General features: G+C 40.1%; 1 protein-coding gene across 1 annotated transcript in view; it reads right to left on the reverse strand.

Moving 5' to 3' along the window:
- Positions 1-5,576: 5,576 nt before the first annotated feature.
- The window catches only part of PON3 (paraoxonase 3), a 37,516-nt gene continuing 16,981 nt past the window's right edge, over positions 5,577-26,111 (reverse strand). Inside the window, exons 5-9 of the mRNA NM_001075479.1 lie at positions 23,130-23,256; positions 11,230-11,430; positions 9,655-9,736; positions 9,287-9,415; positions 5,577-6,880 (exon numbers count right to left, since the gene is read on the reverse strand). Coding sequence (NP_001068947.1) covers positions 6,722-6,880; positions 9,287-9,415; positions 9,655-9,736; positions 11,230-11,430; positions 23,130-23,256 — 698 coding nt within the window. The 3' untranslated portion in view covers positions 5,577-6,721. The remainder of the gene's footprint in view (positions 6,881-9,286; positions 9,416-9,654; positions 9,737-11,229; positions 11,431-23,129; positions 23,257-26,111) is intronic.

A 26,111-nucleotide genomic window follows, 5' to 3' on the forward strand; every position in this document is an offset into this window, starting at 1 on the left:
TAAAGGTTATACTGTAGATCCTTGCTCAGTAGTTACCTAGTAATGTTAGGTAGGACATAGGTTTATTTCCTTGCATAATGTCAGTTGGTTTTCCCACTTCCATTTCCTAAACAAACATCCTGACCCTATTAATTGGTGCTGCTAATTTTATCTTACTTGAATTCCCCAGGCAGAAATATATTTCTGAGATCTCTGTTCTATTCCATTGGTCTGTTCATCTTTTTCTTGCACAAATACTAGACTGTTTTTATTATTAGACCTATCCCTGCCCTTCATTTTTATTTTCTGAAATTGACTTAGCTTGTCCATACACATAAAAAAATCTATTGTGAGGTACATTGTGTATACTCAAAAGTATATAAAATATATATAGTTATAGAAAAATTATAAAGTAATAGCAATGTAAAACACCATCCAAGTCAGGAAATGCAATAATGCCAGCACTCCAGAAGTTTTCCCATGTATCCTGGCCTGACTACAATCCCACCTTAGGATAGGCAACCACTATCCTAACTTTTGTGATAACCATCATTTCCCTGTTCTCTCTAATGTATCCATCTAAGCATGCATCCCCAAACAATTGTTTAATTTTGCCTTTTTGGGGATTCCTTCCAAATAAAATCATTTTAATACTTTTTGTATTAATTTTTATTTTCTTTACTTCAACATTTGGAGAAGGCAATCAACCCACTCCAGTTCTCTTGACTGGAAAATCCCATGGACGGAGGAGCCTGGTAGGCTGCAGTCCATGGGGTCGCTAAGAGTTGGACACGACTGAATGACTTCACTTTCGCTTTTCACTTTCATGCATTGGAGAAGGAAATGGCAACCCACTCCAGTGTTCTTGCCTGGAGAAAGGGACGGGGAAGGGAAGCCTGGTGGGCTGCCGTCTATGGGGTCACACAGAGTCGGACACGACTGAAGCAACTTAGTAGTAGTAGTAGCTCAACATTATTCATGAAATTCTTCCATGTTTCAAATAGCACTAGTTGTATACATTGCTGTTTACTGTTTCACTGTATGAATTTACTACAATCTGTTTATCCATTTCAACTTTATTAACGTTTGGTTATCTCTAGTGTTGTTTCTTTTAATTTGAAGAACTTTTATTACAAACACAATTTCTTTAATGGTAATAGAGTCATGATTTATAAACTCGTCTTGAGTCAGTGAAGGAACTATGATAGAGGACACTGGCTACTTACCCAAACCCTTCCTCTCTGGGCATAAAGAAACCCAGCTGAACTATATTTCCCAGCTTCTCTTCCAGTTAGGTATTGCCCTGTGATACCCTTTATTAATAGTGTCAACAGAAGTGCCATTTCCAGGTTGAGCCTGAAGATATTTGGCATGTTTCCTCATACTTTCTTTTGCTTTTGTTTGGGATGGACACCAATATGATGATTTTTCATGAAGATGTTAATGCCCTACAAAATATACTCTCTTGCATGAGAACTGCTAGATCCCTGGAGTACCACAAGGATCAGAATTTTCATGCTGATCTGAGAAACTGTTATCTGAGATCTCTGACGTGAAAGAGATTATAAATATTTTTCTAAAATGAGGAACCATATATATAACACTGGCATATAACAAGTACTGTTCTAGATTTTATAAATATTAACTCTTTTAATCCTCTTAAAAACTGTAAGTGCTAATTAGTCTTATTACCTCTATTTTAAAGAAGAGAAAACTGAAACTCAGAGAAGGCCAGAGTTGCACAGTTAGTAAATAACTGAACTGGGGTTCAAATCCAGAAAGCTGGACTCCCCAGTCTGTGCTCCTACACACTATGATGTACTATCTTTAAGCCACTATATACAAGGGATCTTTATTACAACAGCTAGTGTGCGTGCATTCTTAGTTGCTTTAGTCTTGTTCAACTCTTTGTGACCCCATGGACTGTAGCCCGCCAGGCTCTTCTGTCCATGGGATTCTCCAGGCAAGAATACTGGAGTGGGTTGCCATACCCTCCTCCAGGGGATCTTCCAACCCAGGGATCGAGCCCGCATCTTTTATTTCTCCTGCATTGGCAGGCATATTCATTACCACTAGCGCCACCTGGGAAGCCTGTTACAACAGCTTACTGTGACCTTAAAAATACAGGAATTGGAACATAGAAGTGGGGTTCAAAACATAACCTTAAATATGTGGTTAGATAAGAGTTGAAGAATTTTACAGGCTGAAAAACTGGAAATCCTTGTAACATCATCACACAAATATTTAGGAAAAACATTTCCTACAATAACTCGAAAGGCCGGCCATTTCCCCAAAGAGCAACCGGAATGTTGTGTGTTGGTTGGTTGGTCCTTGACATTTTTAGTACAGGACAGTGATAAAATTATGTGTTCAGGTAAGAACTAGCAGGCCTAAAGCAGAGGCTGTAGAGGAGATCTAGAAATGTGGTGCTGTGCCCCAGCAGCAGGAGGAAAACTGGCTACAGCTCATAGCCTTTCTCAAATACCTCCTAGTTAGGAAAACCAAGCTCGCCAGCACTGTGGGATGTATTCACCACTTTGTCTCCTTTCACCCATTCCCTCAAATGGCCTCAAAGGAGGCAGCATTTAGGTAAGGGAGAGAGAAATGCGTAGACATGGAAAACAGGAAGTAAATTAAGCTTGAAAACTGTGTCCCAAAAAGGAATCTGAATTTGTTGCTGGCACATGGCAATTACTGGAAATAAACAGATGCTGAATCCTGTCAAATTCTAAGCTATTTTATTGCATAAGCAACTAAAAATCTGACCTGGAAATGTCCTCAGATTTTCAAACATATACCTGTAAGAAGGAGGCTACTAAAATTACATAGTATTTCTAAGACTCACTTTCAGTGTGGTCTTAAAGCATAATGTACTAGAAAGAATTCCAAAAGGGTAAAATTTGGACTCACGGCGACCTAGAAAAATACACCATTACTAAGACACTAACCTCATTTCCTCCCAGGTGGAATAATCTCATTGGTATGGACCAGAGACTGCTAAGTGTATTCTAGTCTTTCTTTTAAGAGAAGAAACAACTGTTTATTATTTTTTATTATTGATATTCTGCTCATACTCAACCATTGTAATTGGATGTGTTGTGGGAACAATATTTTATTTTCTAGGCTACCCCATGTAGCCACATCTGGACCTAATGTAGAGATCAAAGCATCACCCTCAGATCCTGTGCTTTGAACAGAAGGGAGAAATTGGGTGGGGCTTGGAGTTATCTTTCTTGGTGAGGAATACAGTGTGTGAGAGAAGACTGGACTGTTGCTGTTGACCAGAGGCTAGACTGTGGCACAGAACACTAGTTGTACACCAAAATGTATTCGTTCTTCGTCCTCGAATGTATGTCTCTCCAGTTGTATTACATCACCCGTTTCCCCCTGCAGTTTGTTAGGTGATGCCATGCGGTTAGTTTTTACCATTGGTGAGAGAGTAAAAGTAATGGCTACCATTTCTGGTCCTGGGACTTAAGACATGGGGTATCTCTCCCTGACATCCTCCAGTCTTTCTCTCCTTCCAGCTTGATGAAATACAGAAATGAGGGTGAACGAGCTTCAACCATGTGGATAACTATAGTTACCTAGCTGTGGTGCAGCAACATGATGAAGCTTTCTGCTGCTTAGTATTCACTCTGTACACTATTCCCCTTTGCTCTGTGTCCTGGGAGGCTTTCTGGCCTCCATTAATAGCTCCCTGCCTTATGGATTTGGGAGGGTGGAAGGGGAGTTCAGTCAAGATATTCATTCCCTCTGTTCTCTCTGCTGAGTTGTCATAGGTTAGCTGCATCCTACCAGTGACAAGAGCATCTGTTGGGAGAGTCTCCACTTCATCTACTCTCTTTTGGTTCTAGTAACTGCTTCTACTCCCTTGTTCCTTCAAACCTAGGGCTGGAAACAGTCCCTGGAAAACCCCCAACATTTCTCTTACTCCATTGCTAACAACGGAGTATTAGACTTTGTCTTACTAGTTTCTTTTTACATTCCCACCTTTGTATCTATACTCCCCTTAAAGAACTTCCCTCAATAGCCCCATCTGAGTGCGCTTTCTCTTTCCTGCAAAACCTAACCAGTGATGTCTCTGAATGGCCCCATCAAGGGAAGCTGCCATATTGATCTCTCTCCTAAAAACTGGACAATAAAAGAAAAATTTATCATCTATTTTTTAAGGCATCATATGTTTCATTTTGTATGTTACAATAGCTTAGCCTTACCTCAATTAATAGTGTTATTTTTTTCCAGGAGTTTGTTCCTTTCATAAAAATTTCAAATTCGTTGGCACAAGCTGGTGCATCAAACCCTTTTTCTCTCTCTAATGTCTACAGCATCTGCTTGTCTTATTTTTCATTTCTGACACTGGATACTTGAGCCATTCTTTTTTCTTGATAAATCCCACCAGATGTGTGTCAGGTTTTATTATTTTTTTAAAGAATGAACTTTGGCTTTTGTTTAATCTCTACACTATATTCGATTTTCTGTTTCATTAGTTGACTATTACAAATTACTTCTGAATCTAGCATCTAAACACAGTAAGAAACTTTTATCATGATGCATAGATTTTGTGAGCAAAACAGAAATGGAAGAGTTTTTGTATAACCTAGCCTTGACAGTCACCCGTCATCATCTGGAATATCCTGTTAATTACACAAGTAAGCCATATTTGATGTAGGAGGGAACTGTGCAAGAGAATGAATACCAGAAATCAGACATCATTAGGGGCCATCTTGGAGCTGTCAATCACATTGGTTTTTGCTCTTTACTTTCCTGAGCTCAACAAAGAGCTCAACATCTCTCTAGTATCCCCACCTGCATCTCTGACAATTTAAACAGAAAGACTGGGGAAGAAAAGACAATGAATCATCAAAATGTAGCATCTATTGTGGGGAGCAGTCCCTCTCCTTCCCAAACCAAGTAAGGGAAGAGGCTCAAGGTAATCGCATAACGATTTGGAGGTGCCTACATGAAGGGAAACACCAGGGCTTTATCTCTCCTAGGCCTTCATTGTGGAAGGACATATTGGTCCCTAGCAATGAGATTGCCCCCCATCTCTCTGGGGATTTTATCATGCAGCCTTTCCTAAATTGCCCCGAGAAGAAGAGGGTAGATTCTTATGAACCCACCAACATCTAAATATGCTTATTCTTCTCATCTCTGGCTCTCCAAGTCTTCCTTAGTCAGATAAACTTTATCTAATTTGCAGTTGTGCAGGTTAAAGACAGGAAAAAAAAAAAAAGACTGTATTTTCCCAAACTGGCTATATACATGCTGTTAGTTATTTTTCTCTGTGACTCCCTAATGGTTGGCCTTTTGAAATGTAAAATCTGAGAACTGATTGTAACATTTTGCGAGTCGTTCATCCTCTAAAGCAATGGAAGCTACAGTTTGTGTTGTGTGTTTAGTTGCTCAGTCTTGTCCAATTCTTTACGACCCCATGGACTGTAGCCGGCCAGGCTCCTATGTCCAAGGAATTCTCCAGGCAAGAATACTGGAGTGGGTAGCCGTTCCCTTCTCCAGGGGATCTTCCTGACTCAGGGATGGAACCCGGGTCTCCTGCATTGCTGGTGGATTCTTTACCATCTGAACAACCAGGAAAGTCTGGAAACCACAGTTTTATTGTCTAAATCAGAAAGGGTTACATGGGCTAAAATGTAGAATTTTACCTGGCTACAAAACTTTTCAACAAAACTTACATCTAACTGAGCAAAATGACTTAGGACATAAAGAAATCACCCCAACACCCCACCCTCAGAAGAGAAAAATATATCAACCAACCACTTCTCAGTAAAATTCACAGAAAAGGGAAGGGGGAGGGGGTGGGGTGCTTGGGTATACTAAGCCACGTTAATGATTTGCTAAAGGTTGTCTTGATTTTTGACCAAGAAAGGGACACTTCTATTCATTCTCGTCAAACTAAGGTTGAGTCCTTAGACAGAACTTCAGTACTATACTGTGTTATTTATTTCAGATTTTTTAGGGTCAAGTCTGTGGAATGTTGCTTAATAAGTGTTTACTGAATCAACCAAAATAACAAGTTTAAAGCAGCTGAGAATTAACAGTTCTGAGGCCCTCTCTCCTAGTTCAGAGTCAAGCTGATAACAACACTTCACTTCAGAGACAAGATACCACCATGAATAATGACCTGTTACAAAGATCAGATTAGCTCTGCTGTGGCCCAAAGTAGACAGTGCCATCTGTCTTTTGTCAGGTTTTCCAGAATTTGACTTCCTGTGTGTCTGCATTGGGAGAATGCCAGTTCAGGGAGGGCTTGGGCAGTCTCACAATGCCAGTTCTTGCTTTTATCCATGTGTTGGGCACGTGACTGGCAGTTTGTGCCTCGTGCAATTGAAGGAAGAGAAGGTGAATTGTAAATATTTGAACATTAGCTCTTCTCCTGGTCTGGACTGCAGGAGGCTCAGAATAGCACAGCTGTATGAGGTAATTTTGCCACACAGCTACCAAGTAAGCTGGACACCTCACTCATCACAGCTCACATGTCTTATTGTAGAAAGAATATTGGGAATAGTTGGTTAAAGAATTGAGAGGTTTGGTTTCTTGTTGGACTGTCACTAACTTAACTTGCAATTAGGGGAATATTATGTAATGTCTCTGATTCTTTATGTCTATGCATGAGGAAAGCTGGACACACTTTTATTGGTGTTTGTCATTTACTTAGAGTTCTACTTATATGATTAGGGGTTTACTTTTACCAAATGTGTAGACTTTTGGGAATATCTGGAGTCTAGAGCTCACAGTACAGGGCTTTGTGAAATACAGTGCCTATGAGAAGCTTCCCCCTATACACAGAAGCCACAGAGCTGCCCTGAAGCACCGAGCCATTGTTGGCATACATGGTGCTTATCATGGGCTTCTCAGACAAAGCGTTCCGGATGCGAAGTGCCTGTCAAGAAAGAACATTCATTAGTAGTATAAGAACAAACAGCTGTCAGAGACATTTTCTTTCCCAAACACTCCAGGACTTGTACAATTCTCAGAAATCAGTAAGTTAAAATCTGTGCATCTTCAGTCTTTTTTTTTTTCTTATTCTAATGAAAGTAATCTCACATCAGCCAAATTCCTCAACAGATGGTTTGCACAATTTCGATAGTTCGGGCATCTCTATAGAGACAGGTAAGAACCATGAATGCTTTTATCTAATTGAATGTACAGTCTTCCTTCTGTAGAAACGGTCTTGCCTTTCATTGGACATACAGCATGGGGAGGTAAGCGTGGAGCAAAATAATGAAGGGACAGCGAGTTAGCTAGCCAAACCAACCCAGAACCTGTGGATGGTAGTTTTCACAGCTGCAGCCCCCACTCAGGGAAGCAAGTGTAAAGAATGCACACTCTGGAATTCAGTCTGACACAACTGCCTAGTCCTATTTTTGATCTGCAGGATTAACACTCTTTAGTTTGCTAATCAGTAAATATATAAGTGCTCAGGTTTCCAAATAGCTTGGCTGAAGTTCACTCAATCAGGACATGATGTGAATTAAAGAAAACCGACATCTCATTAAAACAGAGTTTAGTAGAGTTTTTTTTTTTTTTTTTAAGTTCCTATCTTAAGGAAGATCCTACAACTTTATCTCAGGTTTGTTACATGGAAATATTCAAGATGGAACTCATGTAAACATTAGCCTCAAGCAAAAATAAAGGGTATCAGAGATTGTGAAGAAAGAAGTCTTACCTAAAATAAACAAATGATTAAACTTGAAAATGGAGACATGAAAAAGAGTCTAAGCAATTTTCAAATAATTCTATGGATCATATTTTCTTTTGTTCTTTTAAAGCAGACATTATTGTTGGGCATTTGTAGAAAATGTAGAAAATTTGTATCACTTTGTGAGGCACACATCTGAGGCTAGGGTAGCTTGCTAGCTCAGGGTGACATTCTTCAGGCTCCAGTCTCAGACTGTATTTTTTATATTTTTTGATGTTTTGGGTTATTATTATTATTTTTTTTTTTTGGTTGTTGTTTTTTGTCAAGAAGTTGTGACTAGGGAATTCCCTGGAGGTCCAGTGGTTCGGACTCCACAATTTCACCGCCAAGGGTTCAGTCTCTGGTCTGAGAACTAAGATCCCACAAGCTATGTGGTGTGGCCAAAAAAAAAAAAAAGTTGTGACTAATTTATTAATAAAAGAAAAAAAATTTTTAATTTTTATTTATTTATTTTTACTGTACTGCACAGCATATGGGATCTTAGTTCCCCAACCAGGGATCAAGTGTGAGCCCCTGCATTGGAAGCACAGAATCTTAACCAGTGGATTGCCAGGAAGTCTCAAGAAACAAATTAAAAAAAAAAAAAAAAAAAACTAAAGAATAGCAATTTTGGAAGCAGTGTGTTTTCTTTACCCACTGGACCAATTATCAGGGTGGCATTTGAGGCTCAATTTCCCAACACCACAAACCTAGATACAAACATTATATCTTTGTTAGAATCTTACCTTCTCAGTGAGGTCTGTCTTGGTCTCTGTATTTACTAAGACCTGCTGTCCCTCTGTTCACAGCAGTCCTGATCCCTTTTACTGTTATGCTTTTTCTTCCATAGAACTTTCCAACTTAAAACTTACTATTAATATATAATTTACTTATTTCTGATGCTTATTGTTCATGAGTATCTCCCTCCCTAACAGTAGGGATCTTGGTATGCTTTGTTTTCTGATGGATATTCCAAGTATGAGAACAAAGTCTAGTGCATTATAAGTGCTCAATAATTTTTGGGAATAAATCTCTCATAGTATGTGTGCCAAGAATTTATATCGGTATTTAAATTCACTAGAGATTTTTTTATTCTTAAGCATAATGCTGTAGAAATTGCAATACTTTATGCTGTTGTTTTTAATGCCATATAAAATTCAATGGTGTATGATATTATTTTGGAAGAGATTTAAAATAACATCTTTAAAATGAGACATTCTTCAGCACTATCATATATAATAGAACTGCTGGCAAAATCTAATTTTGTTTTGAGATTACATTTAAACCAGGGTTTAATCAGGATCATTTAAACCAGGGTTCCCCAATTCCCTGGGCCACGGACTGGTACCCATGATTTCCAAAAACAAGTATAGCTTTTGCATGGATGGGATATGTTGTTTAGCACTGATGGTTAATGGGCACCAGGTGACTTGAAAGGGTTAATGGGCTGTATCTCCCCAGCCTGTCCCAAATCGTACTCTTTCCATATGCAGAATTTCTTCAGTTCTGGAACATCACATATAGCCTGCTAAATTCTCCCAAGTCACCTCCACACATTATTTGTTCTTGCAGCTTTCCCCTGCAGTTCAGGTAAGTCTAAGAACTTACTTCTGACCCTGGAGGATCCTCGGTGTTATACATCAGCAGCTTGATAGCATTAGGATGGCATCCTGCCAAAATATCTCCCGTGTCAGGATCAACAGTTAAGTTATCCACTAAGGTGTCCAACTGGATTACCTTCCAATGAAGAGGAAGCAGTCAAACATTGTTCTGACTTTCATCCCTCCCACCTTCCTCCTACCAGCTCCTTCTGGCTCCCCAAATAGGTATTTTTGCTACTGAATTTTCTAAGTGCAAACATAATGTCACCATCATTCTTCTAAAATAGTCTCATTTCCTTCATTCAAGAAGTACATTCCCAGGTCAAGCTTGGGAGCTAATGGAACATGTTGTATGGGAAACCAGGGTCCTGTTACCTTGAGTTGAGTTAAATCCCAGTTGTCATGTATTTTCATAACATGAATGTTCTTATCTGATACATCAGCTACATAGATATACCTTTGAAGTAAACAACATTGACATTTAAGCAAGTAATAATGAAAGATGACACTAACTCTTATTTTGGAAAAGAGGTATACAAATTCACAATAGCTCAACATGCCCGTGCAATACCTTGCTATAAACCACAGTGAAAGATAATGGAGTAGTATGTTTAATACTTTTGAAGTACTTTAATAAGCTTTGAATATGAAATTTGACGAAAGGCAATGGAATTGGTGTTTCCAAATGACATACTGGCTCAGTCTCATTAGTTAACAGAGTCACACTTTATTCTTTAAATCAAATGGAGGTAAGTGGATCTCTTGTAAGGCCAATAGATTCTATACTTCTAGTGCTGGAAACTAGTGCTTGAAAAGATGTAACAGATGATCATGAAACTCAATCACAATCATTTTTTAAAAAGAGGGAGAATACTTAGAATTGTTTTCCACAGGGATCATCTCTACTTACTATCTTACCATTACATTTAATATTTCATGGTACTCTTCTTTTTAAATAACGTTCCATTTTAAAACACTTTAAAAGAATGTTTCTCATAAAATTTTATACTGCATAAAATAGCATTTTCTCATAGAAAAGTCTGCTGTAGTATGAAAGGAAGTCTGCCACTTATACAATCACAGTGCCCAGTCTAAGTTGGGCCTCCCTGTCTAATAAGAACTTTTGGGTAATGGAACTTAGTATAAGTTAACTTAGTTAAAGTCCTTCTGGCCTCTTAAAGAATAGAGGTATTGTGCATTTATTCTCCTTTTTAGTCACACAAGAATTTGGAACAAACTATGCCTGCCCGCCTATGTCCCTGCCCAGGCTCTTTTTGCTACCACCTGTCCCGGGTGTCCAGGAGTCCACCAGTATCTGGGCCAGGAGGTAGGGCAGAGCAGTCCTAGTCACTGCCCTGACAGGCTGGGGCAGGCTGGGTGTGCCTCCCATCCCAGCCAGCCTCCTGTCTCACCTAGCCTCCCATGGCCAGAAAGACAGGGCCCTTGAAATTTAAAAAATTAAGATAATAACATTAACAATGATAAAAAGAATGCTGGGCCACAGAGACTTGTCCTCTCCTGGAGCCCAAGACCCACCTGGCCTTGTGGCCATGCTGGATACTCACCCTGGGACCAGGCACCCATCACCCCACAACCCATGGCCCCAGACCTCTGTAATTTTATATAGAGTTTGAGCTGAAGCTTCATATATTTAATTCATTTTGTTAAACAAGAAAACATATATCCTTTTCCCTCTATTAAAAAAAAAAAAAAGAATTTGAAACAAGGACCTCATATCCATGAGTCCAGATCCTTCATTTTATTGGGGGAGCCTTATGTGCACAAGGGCAGTGGTGGCTTAAGATCACACATTGAGTGTGACCCCTCACCACACTGGATCCCCGCACACATGTATTGAGTACTTAAGCCTCAAGAAGTAACCACTTCTTCAGGGATGGAGTCCACAAGAACATCAAGGGTAAATGGTTGAAAATTCATAAAAGAGCTTACTTCTTGTCTAGTGAGATTGTAATTCCATTGGCAGAACTAAATCCTCTGGCCACCACTTTAACCTCTTTTGGGCTGTAGAAGAGCACCTGAGTCCAGCGAAGATCCATGAACAACTCTAATAGCACCAAGAAGAAGTTGGTAAAATAGTGGTCTCTGGTGGCATAGAACTGTTCTGGTCCGAGAACCACAATATCATTCACACTAAAATGAAAAAAAAAAAAAAGAGAGAGGGAAAACCAACAAACCATGGACTAATTAAAATCATGAAATCTCAAAGACCAATAATTCATCAGCTTGAAGAATTGTACAAGAACTAGTCTGGATTAAAGAATTCCACAAATAGCGCATGACTTTTCATTGCCCTGATGGGTTTTCTTTTAGCCACTTGTTGTTGTCTCACTCATGACCACCACAGATAACTACTATTTACATTCACAAGTTAACAGAGTTAGATTTGGAGTTTATCTGTAAACTTATCTGTTTTTGCTGACTCCTATGGAAGGGTGGCCGCGACGGGCGCGCTAAAGCGCAGGCGGCCACAACGGGCGCACTAAAGCGTGGCCAAGAGGAGCCACCCCACATCCGAGATCAGGGGCAGAAGCCGGGAGGACCCCACGCCTGAAGGGCAGCAGCCAAGAGGAGTTACCCCACGTCCAAGGTCAGGGGTGGCGATGAGAGGAGTTACCTTGTGTCGGAGGTCAGGGGCGGCAGCCGGAAGGAGATATCCCAGCCCCAAGCCCGAGGCCAGGGGCGGCGGCCGGGAGGAGCAACTGCATGCCTGAGGCCAGGGGCGGTGGCTGGGAGGACCAACCCCAGGTCCAAGGAGCCGTGGCTGTGCGAGTGCAGGAGGGCCTAGAGGAGCTATCCCACATTGAAGGTCAGGAAGGGCGGCGGTGAGGAGATAACCCTCATCCAAGGTAAGGAGCAATGGCTGTGCTTTGCTGCAGCAGCCGTGAAGAGATACCCCACACCCAAGTTAAGAGAAACCCAACTAAGATGGTAGGTATTGCAAGAGGGCATCAGAGGGCAGACACACTGAAACCATACTCACAGAAAACTAGTCAATCTAATCACACTAGGACCACAGCCTTGTCTAACTCAATGAAACTAAGCCATGCTGTGGGGGGCAACCCAAGATGGGCGGGTCATGGTGGAGAGATCTGACAGAATGTAGTCCACTGGAGAAGGGAATGGCAAACCACTTCAGTATTCTTGCCTTGAAAACCCCATGAACAGTATGAAAAGGCAAAATGATAGGATACTGAAAGAGAAACTCCCCAGGTCAGTAGGTGCCCAATATGCTACTGGAGATCAGTGGAGAAATATATCCAGAAAGAATGAAGGGATGGGGCCAAAGCAAAAAGAATACCCAGCTGTGACTGGTGATAGAAGCAAGGTCCAATGCTGTAAAGAGCAATATTGCATAGGAACCTGGAATGTCAGGTCCATGAATCAAGGCAAATTGGAAGTGGTCAAACAGGAGATGGCAAGAGTGAATGTCGACATTCTAGGAATCAGCGAACTGAAATGGACTGGAATGGGTGAATTTAACTCAGATGACCATTATATCTACTACTGTGGGCAGGAATCCCTCAGAAGAAATGGAGTGGCCATCATGATCAACAAAAGAGTCCAAAATGCAGTAGTTGGATGCAGTCTCAAAAACGACAGAATGATCTCTGTTCATTTCCAAGGCAAACCATTCAATATCACAGTAATCCAAATCTGTGCCCCAACCAGTAACTCAGAAGAAGCTGAAGTGGAACGGTTCTATGAAGACCTACAAGGTGTTTTAGAACTAACACCCAAAAAAGATGTCCTTTTCATAATAGGGGACTGGAATGCATAAGTAGGAAGTCAAGAAACACCTGGAGTAACAGGCAAATTTGGCCTTGGAATATGGAATGAAGCAGGGCAAAGACTAATAGAGTTTTTCCAAGAAAATGCACTGGTCATAACAAACACCCTCTTCCAACAACACAAGAGATGACTCTACACATGGACATCACCAGATGGTCAACACCGAAATCAGATTGATTATATTCTTTGCAGCCAAAGATGGAGAAGCTCTATACAGTCAGCAAAAACAAGACCAGGAGCTGACTGTGGCTCAGGCCATGAACTCCTTATTGCCAAATTCAGACGTAAATTGAAGAAAGTAGGGAAAACCACTAGACCATTCAGGTATGACCTCAGTCAAATCCCTTATGATTATCCAGTGGAAGTGAGAAATAGATTTAAGGGCCTAGATCTGATAGATAGAGTGCCTGATGAACTATGGAATGAGGTTCATGACATTGTACAGGAGACAGGGATCAAGACTATCCCCATGGAAAAGAAATGCAAAAAAGCAAAATGGCTGTCTGGGGAGGCCTTACAAATAGCTGTGAAAAGAAGAGAAGTGAAAAGCAAAGAATAGGAAAGATATAAACATCTGAATGCAGAGTTCCAAAGAATAGCAAGAAGAGATAAGAAAGCCTTCTTCAGCAATCAGTGCAAAGAAATAGAGGAAAACAACAGAATGGGAAAAACTAGGGATCTCTTCAAAAATCAGAGATACCAAAGGAACATTTCATGCAAAGATGGGCTCGATAAAGGACAGAAATGGTATGGACCTAACAGAAGCAGAAGATATTAAGAAGAGATGGCAAGAATACACAGAAGAACTGTACAAAAAAGATCTTCACGACCCAGATAATCACGATGGTGTGATCACTGACCTAGATCCAGACATCCTGGAATGTGAAGTCAAGTGGGCCTTAGAAAGCATCACTACGAACAAAGCTAGTGGAGGTGATGGAATTCCAGTTGAGCTATTTTAAATCCTGAAGTATGATGCTGTGAAAGTGCTGCACTCAATATGCCAGCAAATTTGGAAAACTCAGCAGTGGCCACAAGACTGGAAAAGGTCAGTTTTCATTCCAATCCCAAAGAAAGGCAATGCCAAAGAATGCTCAAACTACCGCACAGTTGCACTCATCTCACACGCTAGTAAAGTAATGCTCAAAATTCTCCAAGCCAGGCTTCAGCAATATGTGAACCGTGAACTTCCATATGTTCAAGCTGGTTTTAGAAAAGGCAGAGGAACCAGAGATCAAATTGCCAACATCCGCTGGATCATGGAAAAAGCAAGAGAGTTCCAGAAAAGCATCTATTTCTGCTTTATTGACTATGCCAAAGCCTTTGACTGTGTGGATCACAATAAACTGTGGAAAATTCTGAAAGAGATGGGAATACCAGACCACCTGATCTGCCTCTTGAGAAATTTGTATGCAGGTCAGGAAGCAACAGTTAGAACTGGACATGGAACAACAGACTGCTTCCAAATAGGAAAAGGAGTTCGTCAAGGCTGTATATTGTCACCCTGCTTATTTAACTTATATGCAGAGTACATCATGAGAAACGCTGGACTGGAAGAAGCACAAGCTTGAATCAAGATTGCCAGGAGAAATATCAATAACCTCAGATATGCAGATGACACCACCCTTATGGCAGAAAGTGAGGAGGAACTAAAGAGCCTCTTGATGAAAGTAAAAGTGGAGAGTGAAAAAGTTGGCTTAAAGCTCAACATTCAGAAAATGAAGATTATGGCATCCGGTCCCATCACTTCATGGGAAATAGATGGAGAAACAGTGGAAACAGTGTCAGATTTTATTTTTCTGGGCTCCAAAATCACTACAGATGTTGACTGCAGCCATGAAATTAAAAGACGCTTACTCCTTGAAAGGAAAGTTATGACCAACCTAGATAGCATATTGAAAAGCAGAGACATTACTTTGCCAACAAAGGTTCATCTAGTCAAGGCTATGGTTTTTCCTGTGGTCATGTATGGATGTGAGAGTTGGACTGTGAAGAAGGCTAAACGCCGAAGAATTGATTCTTTTGAACTGTGGTTTTGGAGAAGACTATTGAGAGTCCCTTGGACTGCAAGGAGATCCAACCAGTCCATTCTGAAGGAGATCAGCCCTGGGATTTCTTTGGAAGGAATGATGCTAAAGCTGAAACTCCAGTACTTTGGCCACCTCATGTGAAGAGTTGACTCATTGGAAAAGACTTTGATGCTGGGAGGGATTGTAGGCAAGAGGAGAAGGGGATGGCAGAGGATGAGATGGCTGGATGGCATCACTGACTCGATGGACGTGAGTCTGTGTGAACTCCGGGAGTTGGTTATGGACAGGGAGGCCTGGCATGCTGTGATTCATGGGTAGCAAAGATCGGACATGACTGAGTGACTGATCTGATCTGATCTAATGGAAGGGAAGGGACTTCCCGGGTGGATCATAGTCCCTTCCCTTCCATAGGAGTCAGCAAAAACAGATAAGTTTACAGATAAACCCCAAATCTAAATCTGTTAGCTTGTGAATGTTAATAGTAGTTATCTGTGGTGGTCATAGTGCAGTTCTGGTTCTCTTCTTTCTTGAATTAGGCTTCTCCATGCCCTTGGATTTAGGCACAGCCATGTGACTTGCTCTGGCCAATGAAAATGAAATGATATATTAGCTTCTGAGATGGGAGTCTTTGAGAGCCAGAATGCTTCCCTCACTCTCCCACAGTAACCAGCAACTTTTCTGATAAAGTGTGGTCCTCTCTTAGGGTTCTACATGCGGACACCATACAACTGACTTCCTGAATCTACAGTGGACGTAGCATGAGTGAGAAAACGAAACAACTTCATGGTTTGAGCTGTGAAAGAGTTAGGGGTTTTCTTTTCTATTATTGTACCAAGACCCAGATCAGTCTGACCTTTATACTTTCTCTGCATAGGTGGGATTATGAGTGTTATTCTTTCTTATTTATGTTCTTCAATACCATTAAAAATTTTAAATGAAGCAAGTCTTACTCTTACAACAAAAGTCAATAAAAACAAAGTCAGTTCCATTTTGGAAAAGAAAAAGAGAGATGACTTGAAAAAAAATGCAAGAAAAACAATGGAACTTTGTGTGTGTGCGTGAAGCTCCTTTATGCAGCAACTTTGTAAAATATACAATATGTCAGTAAGTTTAATGTGCCACCCTTTCCCGTGGTATACATGATTTTTAAATTTTTTATTTTATATTAGAGTATAGTCAGTTAACAATGATGTTAGTTGCAGGTGTATAACAAAGTGATTCAGTTACACCTATACAAGTTTAGACTTAATTCAGGAAAGAAAAATTTGGATGAATCAGGAGCTACTTTGAGGTTTTGGTGTATAATGATTTTCCCAAGTTTGTTGGGCTACTTCTCTTTTAGGTCTCAGTTTACGCAGTCCTTCTTCCAAGAGGTATTGCCCAACACCATAGATTAAGTTAAACTCCCTCATAATATGTCCTGTAGCACTTTCTTCCACCTCTTGAAATGCCTTGTCATTGTGTTTATCAGGGCATCTCTCAAAGTCCTCAAAGCCCACCTGCTCTGTTCCAGCTGGCACTGCTTCACCCTGCTCTGCATGGGACCTGACATAATTCCACAGTGTACCCTTCTAATGCCTTGCGCATGTCTGTTATGGGCCTCTTACTCCTACTTCCAGGCTTCCAGATTGTTATCAAAGCACAGGATATCACCAGATTTGCCTGCGTAAGGAGCTATGTGTAGGAATTAACAACCCTTGAAGCAAACCTTTGACTACTGAAAGATGGGGCTGGTGGGTAAATTCCTCTTCCTTTCTTATCTTGACTAGACTGTCTTGAAATGATGCCTGTGTTGCTTGTTGGAGGGCAATCGCATGATTTCAAGTAGTCAGTCACACTTAGCAGTGGCTGGCTGGACAAATATATTTACTATAGACTCTCTTCTGTATTTGTTCAGTTCAGTTTAGTTGCTCAGTCGTGTTTGACTCTTTGCAACCCCATGAACTGTAGCACGCCTGGCCTCCCTGTCCATCACCAACTCCCAGAGTTTACTCAAACTCATATCCATTGAGTCAGTGATGCCATCCAACCATCTCATCCTCTGTCGTCCCCTTCTCCTCCTGCCTTCAATCTTTCCCAGCATCAGGTCTTTTCCAATAAGTCAGTGACTGGTTGGATCTCCTTGCAGTCCAAGGGACTCTAAGAGTATCTCCAACACAACAGTTCAAAAGCATCAATTATTAAGTGCTCAGCTTTCTTTATAGTACAACTCTCACATCCATAAATGATAACTAGAAAAACCATAGCTTTGACTAGATGGACCTTTGTTGGCAAAGTAATGTCTCTGCTTTTGAATATGCTGTCTAGGTTGGTCATAGCTTTTCTTCCAAGGAGTAAGCGTCTTTTAATTTCATGGCTGCAGTCACCATCTGCAGTAATTTTAGAGGCCCCAAAAATAAAGTCTGTCATTGTTTCCCTATCTATTTGCCATGCAGTGATGGGACCAGATGCCATGATCTTAGTTTTCTGAATGTTGAGTTTTAAGCCAACTTTTTCACTCTCCTCTTTTACTTTTATCAAAAGGCTCTTTAGTTCTTCTTTGCTTTCTGCCATAAGGATGGTGTCATCTGTATATCTGAGGTTATTGATATTTCTCCTGGAAATCTTGATTCCAGCTTGTGCTTCCTCCAGCCCAGCGTTTCTTGTGATGTACTCTGCATATAAGTTAAATAAGCCGGGTAACAACATATAGCTTTGACATACTCCTTTCCCTATTTGGAACCAGTCTGTTGTTCCATGTCCAGTTCTAACTGTTGCTTCCTGACCTGCATACAGATTTCTTAGGAGGCAGGTCAGGTGGTCTGGTATTCCCATCTCTTTCAGAATTTCCCACAGTTTATTGTGATCCACACAGTCAAAGGCTTTGGCATAGTCTCTTGTGAATAGTGCTGCTGTAAAAAGGTTACCACAAGCTGGGAGGCTTAAGACAACAGAGATTTGTTGTCTCATTTGCTGTCTGTCTTCTTCTAAGGACATCAATTGTATTGGATTAAAGGCAGGCTCTAATATAGCCTCATCTTAACTAATTACATCTACAAACATCCTATTTCCAAATAAGGTCATGTTTTGATGTATGGGAAGGGGGTTAAAATTTCAACTTATCTTTTTGAAGGGACACAGTTCAACCTATGACACTGCCCTTCCCCTGCCTCAGGTTGGTCTCTGATTTTTGTATCCTGGGGTGGTCCTCCCTAATAAAGGAATTGTGTCTCGAGTTTTCCCTCCAGCTATGCCGAGGAGCTATTCCCATGAGATGACGTTGTTGCATTTGGTCCTCACAATCACCAGGTGGGTAATCAGGCCTGTGAGAAAATCCCCATTTTGCTGAAGAACACTGAAGCACAGGTTAAGGGGTTGGTCCATAGTTTCTCAGTTACCTTGTGGCAGTCCTAGTCCCCACCATGCCTCAGAACCCAACACGACACATCATGGGAGAAGTCAACAACGTTAAGTTCTCTTACTTCCTCCCCTCTGCTTTTGTTGCCCCCTAATTCTGTTTGGAGACATTAAAATATGTCGTTGAGAAAGAGAGCAAAGGAGAGAAGATGAATTTCATTCCTTTGCTTTCCCTACTCGTCTACCTGAGGCGAAGATGTACCTCTACTGTTTTAGAACCAGTCTTTTAATGCTGAGTCTGTTTTATAAAAGATTCTTTGTAGTTCATTACAGGCTCGGAACAGGCAACCTAGCCCATAAAAAAACTTAGAATTTTTCTCAAAGATGTTCACCACAGTGAGTAACAGCCCAGCTTTGAATTCAGATGGGTCAAGGTTTACACCTAATTCAGCCACTTACAAGTTATATAACTTGGGGAAGTAACTTGGCCCCAAACTGCTCTAAGTGTGTTTACTACTGCTGTTACTAAAGGCAGTTGTGAGAAGAGGTGGATCAGGTATTTTGGCACAATGCCTGGCACATAGTCAACATTTGATAAGTGTGAATTTGTATATGTGCCTCCAGGCCTCCCCCCCCCCCCCCTCCCTTCAAATTCTACTTTAAAGCTTTGATTGAACAAAGGAATGGTCCTTCTGGAGGCTGGTTATAACACCCAGTGGGTGTGGCTTTCAGATTACAACCTACAAGGACAACTAGAGGGTGTGGGTGTTTAAAGAGTCCAATAGCAGGTACTGCACTGCTGTGTTACCAAAGATGGAATTAGAGTTTGGGAATCTAAATGAGCACCTTTATAGGATTAAAATGCTTTCCAAAAATTAGAGATATTCAGTATTAAACACAGCAATTTCTAGTGAGGTGCAGGGCAGTGTCACCATGGGAACCTTTAGAAAGGTTTAGGGAAAAAAAAAAAAAAACACTTCAAAACAAAAGTTTAAGATAGCCTGCTCTTTAGAGAAGAGCTAACATTTATCCTACTCAAAAATCTTCCAGAAAATTGCAAAGGAAAGTAAACTTCCAAACTCATTCTATGAGGCCACCATCACCCTAATACCAAAACCTGAAAAAGATGCCACAAAAAAAGAAAACTACAGGCCAATATCACTGATGAACATAGATGCAAAAATCCTTAACAAAATTCTAGCAAACAGAATCCAACAACATATTAAAAAGATCATACATCATGACCAATTGGGCTCTATCCCAGGGATGCAAGGATTCTTTAATATTTGCAAATCAATCAGTGTAATATACCACATTAACATATTGAAAAATAAAAACCATATGATTATCTCAATAGATGCAGAGAAAGCCTTTGACAAAATTCAGCATCCATTTATGATAAAAACTCTCCAGAAACCAGGAATAGAAGGAACATACCTCAACATAATAAAAGCTATATATGACAAACCTGCAGCAAAAATTATCAATAGTGAAAAATTGAAACCATTTCCCCTAAAGTCAGGAACAAGACAAGTGTACCCCCACTCTCACCACTACTATTCAACATAGTTTTGGAAGTTTTTGCCACAGCAATCAGAGCAGGAAAAGATATAAAAGGAATCCAGATTGGAAAAGAAGAAGTAAAACTCTCACTGTTTGCAGATGATATGATCCTATACATAGAAAACCTTAACGACTCCACCAGAAAATTACTAGAGCTAATTAATGAATATAGTAAAGTTGCAGGATATAAAATCAACACACAGAAATCCTTTGCATTCCTATACACCAACAATGAGAAAACATAAAGAGAAATTAAGGAAACAATTCCATTCACCACTGCAATGAAAATAATAAAATACTTATGAATATATCTACCTAAAGAAACTAAAGACCTATATATAGAAAACTATAAAACACTGGTGAAAGAAATCAAAGAGGACACTAATAGATGGGGAAATATACCTTGTTCATGTATCGGAAGAATAAATATAGTGAAAATGAGTATACTACCCAAAGCAATCTATAGATTCAATGCAATCCCTATCAAGCTACCAATGGTATTTTTCACAGAACTAGAATAAATAATTTCACAATTTGTATGGAAATACAAAAAACCTCGAATAGCCAAAGCAATCTTGAGAAAGAAGAATGGAAATGGAGGAATAAACCTGCCTGACTTCAGGCTCTACTACAAAGCCACAGTCATCAAGACAGTATGGTACTGGCACAAAGACAGAAATATAGATCAATAGAACAAAATAGAAAGCCCAGAGATAAATCCATGCACATATGGACACCTTATCTTTGACAAAGGAGGCAATCTTTTTAACAAGTGGTGCTGGGAAAACTGGTCAATGACTTGTAAAAAAATGAAATTAGAACACTTTCTAATGCCATACACAAAAATAAACTCAAAATGGATTAAAGATCTAAATGTAAGGCCAGAAACTATAAAACTCCTAGAGGAAAACTTAGGCAAAGCACTCTCCAACATAAATCACAGCAGGATCCTCTATGATCCACCTCCCAGAATATTGGAAATAAAAGCAAAAATAAACAAATGGGACCTAATTGAAATTAAAAGCTTCTGCACAACAAAGGAAACTATAAGCAAGGTGAAAAGACAGCCTTCAGAATGGGAGAAAATAATAGCAAACAAAGCAACTGACAAAGAATTAATCTCAAAAATATACAAGCAACTCCTGCAGCTCAATTCCAGAAAAATAAATGACCCAATCAAAAAACGGTCCAAAGAACTAAACATTTCTCCAAAGAAGACATACAGATGGCTAACAAACACATGAAAAGATGCTCAATATCATTCATTATTAGAGAAATGCAAATCAAAACCATAATGAGGTACCATTTCATGCCAGTCAGAATGGCTGCTCTCCAAAAGTTTACAAGCAATAAATGCTGGAGAGGGTGTGGAAAAAAGGGAACCCTCTTACACTGTGGGTGGGACTGTAAACTAGTACAGCCACCATGGAGTACAGTGTGGAGATTCCTTAAAAAACTGGAAATAGAACTGCCATATGTCACCCTGTTTATTTAACTTCTATGCAGAGTACATCATGAGAAACGCTGGACTGGAAGAAACACAAGCTGGAATCAAGATTGCCGGGAGAAATATCAATAACCTCAGATATGCAGATGACACCACCCTTATGGCAGAAAGTGAAGAGGAACTCAAAAGCCTCTTGATGAAAGTGAAAGTGGAGAGTGAAAAAGTTGGCTTAAAGCTCAACATTCAGAAAACAAAGATCATGGCATCCGGTCCCACTACTTCATGGGAAATAGATGGAGAAACAGTGGAAACAGTGTCAGACTTTATTTTTCTGGGCTCCAAAATCACTACAGATGGTGACTGCAGCCATGAAATTAAAAGACGCTTACTCCTTGGAAGAAAAGTTATGACCAACCTAGATAGCATATTGAAAAGCAGAGACATTACTTTGCCAACAAAGGTTCGTCTAGTCAAGGCTATGGTTTTTCCTGTGGTCATGTATGGATGTGAGAGTTAGACTGTGAAGAAGGCTGAGCGCTGAAGAATTGATGCTTTTGAACTGTGGTGTTGAAGACTCTTGAGAGTCCCTTGGACTGCAAGGAGATCCAACCAGTCCATTCTGAAGGAGATCAGCCCTGAGATTTCTTTGGAAGGAATGATGCTAAAGCTGAAACTCCAGTACTTTGGCCACCTCATGCGAAGAGTTGACTCATTGGAAAAGACTCTGATGCTGGGAGAGATTGGGGGCAGGAGGAGAAGGGGGCAACAGAGGAGGAGATGGCTGGATGGCATCACTGACTCGATGGACGTGAGTCTGAGTGAACTCTGGGAGTTGGTGATGGACAGGGAGGCCTGGCATGCTGCGATTCATGGTGTTGCAAAGAGTCGGACATGACTGAGTGACTGATCTGATCTGATGACCCAGCAATCCCACTGCTGGGCATACATACCAAGGAAACCAGAATCGAAAGATACATGTGTACCCCAGTGTTCATCGCAGCACTGTTTATAATAGCCAGGACATGGAAGCAACCTAGATGTCCATCAGCAGACGAATGGATAAGAAAGCTGTGGTACATATACACAACGGAATATTACTCAGCTATTAAAAAGAATACATTTGAATCGGTTCTATTGGGGTGGATGAAACTGGAGCCTATTATACAGAGTGAAGTAAGCCAGAAAGGAAAACACCAATACAGTATACTAACGCATATATATGGAATTTAGAAAGATGGTAATGATAACCCTGTATGAGAGATAGCAAAAGAGACATAGATGTGTAGAACAGTCTTTTGGACTCTTGGGAGAGGGCAAGGGTGGGATGATTTGGGAGAATGCCATTGAAACATGTATATTATCATATGTGAAACGGATCACCAGTCCAGGTTCCATGCATGATACAGGGTGCTCGGGGCTGGTGCACTGGGATGACCCAGAGGGATGGGATGGGGAGGGAGGTGGGAGGGGCATTCAGGATGGGGAATACATGTACACCTGTGGTGGATTCATGTCAATGTATGACAAAACCAATACAATATTGTAAAGTAATTAGCCTCCAAAAAAATAAAAAAAAAAATAATAATAAGACAGCCTGCTGAACTAAGAAAACAAAGCACACAGCAGAGGCGCAAAATAAATAGAAGTGCAAAATAATTCCATACCTTTTGAGAAGTTCGTGTTTTATAGTTTTCAGGTATACCAAAGAACGTTGTTGTTCTTCAAATTTAAATATCTCCACGGTGGAGTCCATGTGGGGATGATTCACAACATAAAGATATACAGTTTGGTCTAAATTGGAAAAAAGGCATAATTTCCAAGAAGTTGGCTTCTATTTCAACTATTTTAGACATAGTATAGAACTTGATTATGTCCAAGGATTTTTCTTATACACATCTTGTATCTGATCCCCACAACCCATCTGATGTAAGTCAAACAAATGCCAGAATCCCCGTTTTATTGAAGAAACTGACACTCAGTAGGTTAATGACTTATGAGCAATTTTACCAACACCCAATGGCAAAGTCAAGCCCAGATATTTCTGCAATGCTCCCTTCAACCTCACCTGCACATCCTCTCTAACAGGAAGCCGCAGAGCTACCATGGTGCATAAACATAGATGTGGTTTCCCCAAGTGGCCCTTCAACAAACAGAAGTGGGTACAGGCAAATGAAGCTTTCCCGAGAATTCTTTTCTATGAGAAAAGCCTACATTGCAACACACATTCAAGAGGTATCAGGCCTGAGTAAACATATCAAACACCTCCCAGTTGGAGAATGAACCTCTAACACAAGTCACCCTACCTGAGGTTGCAGAAACGGTATTTATTTGTGAACCCAACGGATGTGAAATGTAAATATGAGTGTAGGAGAAGATAGATTAGCCAGTTCTAGGTTATAACCAGCTTCAGGAATGTTCACCTGTCTGTTCTCATACTGGAATGTGAACTGCTGTGAAGTGAACCAGATTAAGGTACTCTGGCTTGTCAGAGTAGTCTTTTCTAACTTACCAGGAGCTCTAAATCAGATGAGCTCCAGAGTTTGAAAAAACCTGGGCCCATGCTTCCACTCAGGACTGGATCTGCATTCATCTCCTCAGTTCCCTTCTTGGGGTTTCCAGTTACGCAGTAGAGCAAGCTGGAAGCTGGAGCTCTGAGATGTGGGGCTTATCCTCAGGGCCCCTGAAACACATGGGCAGCTTTATCTGAATTAAGGAAAAGTGCTCCCTCACAGATGAACCTTTCTTTTGGTCTGACCCAACTCTGTTCCAGGGACTTGACAGGGGACAAGTAGGATTTAGTCCCCACATCGCCCTTCAACAAGACACTCTTGCTGGTTACAGCATGAAAAATATATGTGCTGCCCTGGCTTTACCCCCTTCTTAAGACCTTTTTTTCATTTAAGAGATGCCTGGTGAGAAGACTTTTGTTCTCTATCTTCTCATGCATGCCAATTTATGTATAATGTTTTGGCCTTGTGAATTAAATACATAATTAAGGGAGGTCACTAACGAATAAAATAAGATGTTAATAATAATACACTCAACTTCTGAAAACCTGATTATATGCCTGAGGATTAATCAGTAAATGGTCCTAGCTTAAAAAAAAAAAAAAAAAAAAACTTTCACTTCTGAAAGTGATGGGAATCATATGATGAATTTTTAGAAGGGAGTGACATGACCACATTTGCACAGAAAATAACTACTTGCTTATAAAATGATTTGAAGTGATATAAGAGGGCAAGTACCATCAGGGGCCACTGCAGAATCTAGGAAAGACATGCTGGGGATCTGGACTGGGATGGTGCAGGAAGGATAGGGAGAGGTGAGCAGCTTGGAGAGTTCTGTGAGGGGTGGATTGGACAGAACATTGTAAATAGTCAACTGAATGGGGCAGGGAGAGCAGAAGAGTCAAGGTTGGGCCCAGTGTTTTATTTTGAGGAATAAATTATATATGAAAGTACTTTATGAACTGAAGAACAATATAAAACTGTTAGGTACAATTATCTTTTAAAGAAGAGCTTGCTAAGCAAATACACATCATATATTATTATAGATTTCAGGGGGAATATTTAGCTTAGTAAAAGACCCTGATGCACAGGAAGATTGAAGGCAAGAGGAGAAGGGGACGACAGAGGATGAGGTGGTTGGATGGCATCACTGACTCAATAGACATGAGTTTGAGCAAGCTCCAGGAGATGGTAAAGAACAGGGAAGCCTGGTATGCTGCAGTCGATGGGGTCGCAAAGAGTTGGACATGACTGAGTGACTGAACGATAACAAAAATAGCTTTGAGCTATTTAAAAGGTACCCATTTATTTAAAAATTAGCAAGTCTCTATTGGTTCAGATGAAAGGAATGAAACAGATCAATTGGATAAATGGACTGAGATAATTATTAATAATTTTTTTGCTCACTGAAATTACTCTAGCAAATTTATATTTAACAATGCATTGTAACTCCAGTATGTAATTGGAAAAATTAAAACACCATTCATTCAAAAATTTTGATTTGCAACACTTTCATTTCTCCTCCTTTTCATGTCATTACTACTAGAGAGGTTTCATTCTTCTGTAGACACACAAATATTTAAAAATTGTTAGTCTGGACTTATACACTATAAAGAAAAATAATATTTTAAAGCATATATATAGTGTATTCATAATTATGCTCAGTTTTCTGTGACAGCTTTTTTGAGATATAATTCATTTGCCATTAAACTCACACTTTGAAAATGCACAGTTTAGTGTTTTTAATGTATTCACAGAGTTGTCTAGCCATAGCCACTATCTAGTTCCAGAATATTTTCATCACTCCCCCAAAGAAACCCCATATCCATTGGCTGTCACACCCCATTCCCCACTCTCCTGAGTCCCTGCCAACCATGAATCTACTTTTTGTCTCTATAAATGTACCTGTTCTGAACATTTAATATAAGTGGAATCATACAGCATGTGGCATTTAGTGACTGAGTTCTTTCACTTAGGGTAATGCTTACGGTGTTCATCAGTACTTCATTTATTTTTATTGCCAAATAATATTCCATCTCACTTCCTTGGTGGTGTTTTTTTCTTTATTTAGTTCATCTTAATAGAAGTGTATGACCTGGTATTTTATTATTTTTTAATAAACTTTTTACTTTTTCTTAG

This window comes from Bos taurus, chromosome 4 (genome assembly GCF_002263795.3).
Source record: "Bos taurus isolate L1 Dominette 01449 registration number 42190680 breed Hereford chromosome 4, ARS-UCD2.0, whole genome shotgun sequence".
NCBI classification, from domain to species: Eukaryota; Metazoa; Chordata; class Mammalia; order Artiodactyla; family Bovidae; genus Bos; species Bos taurus.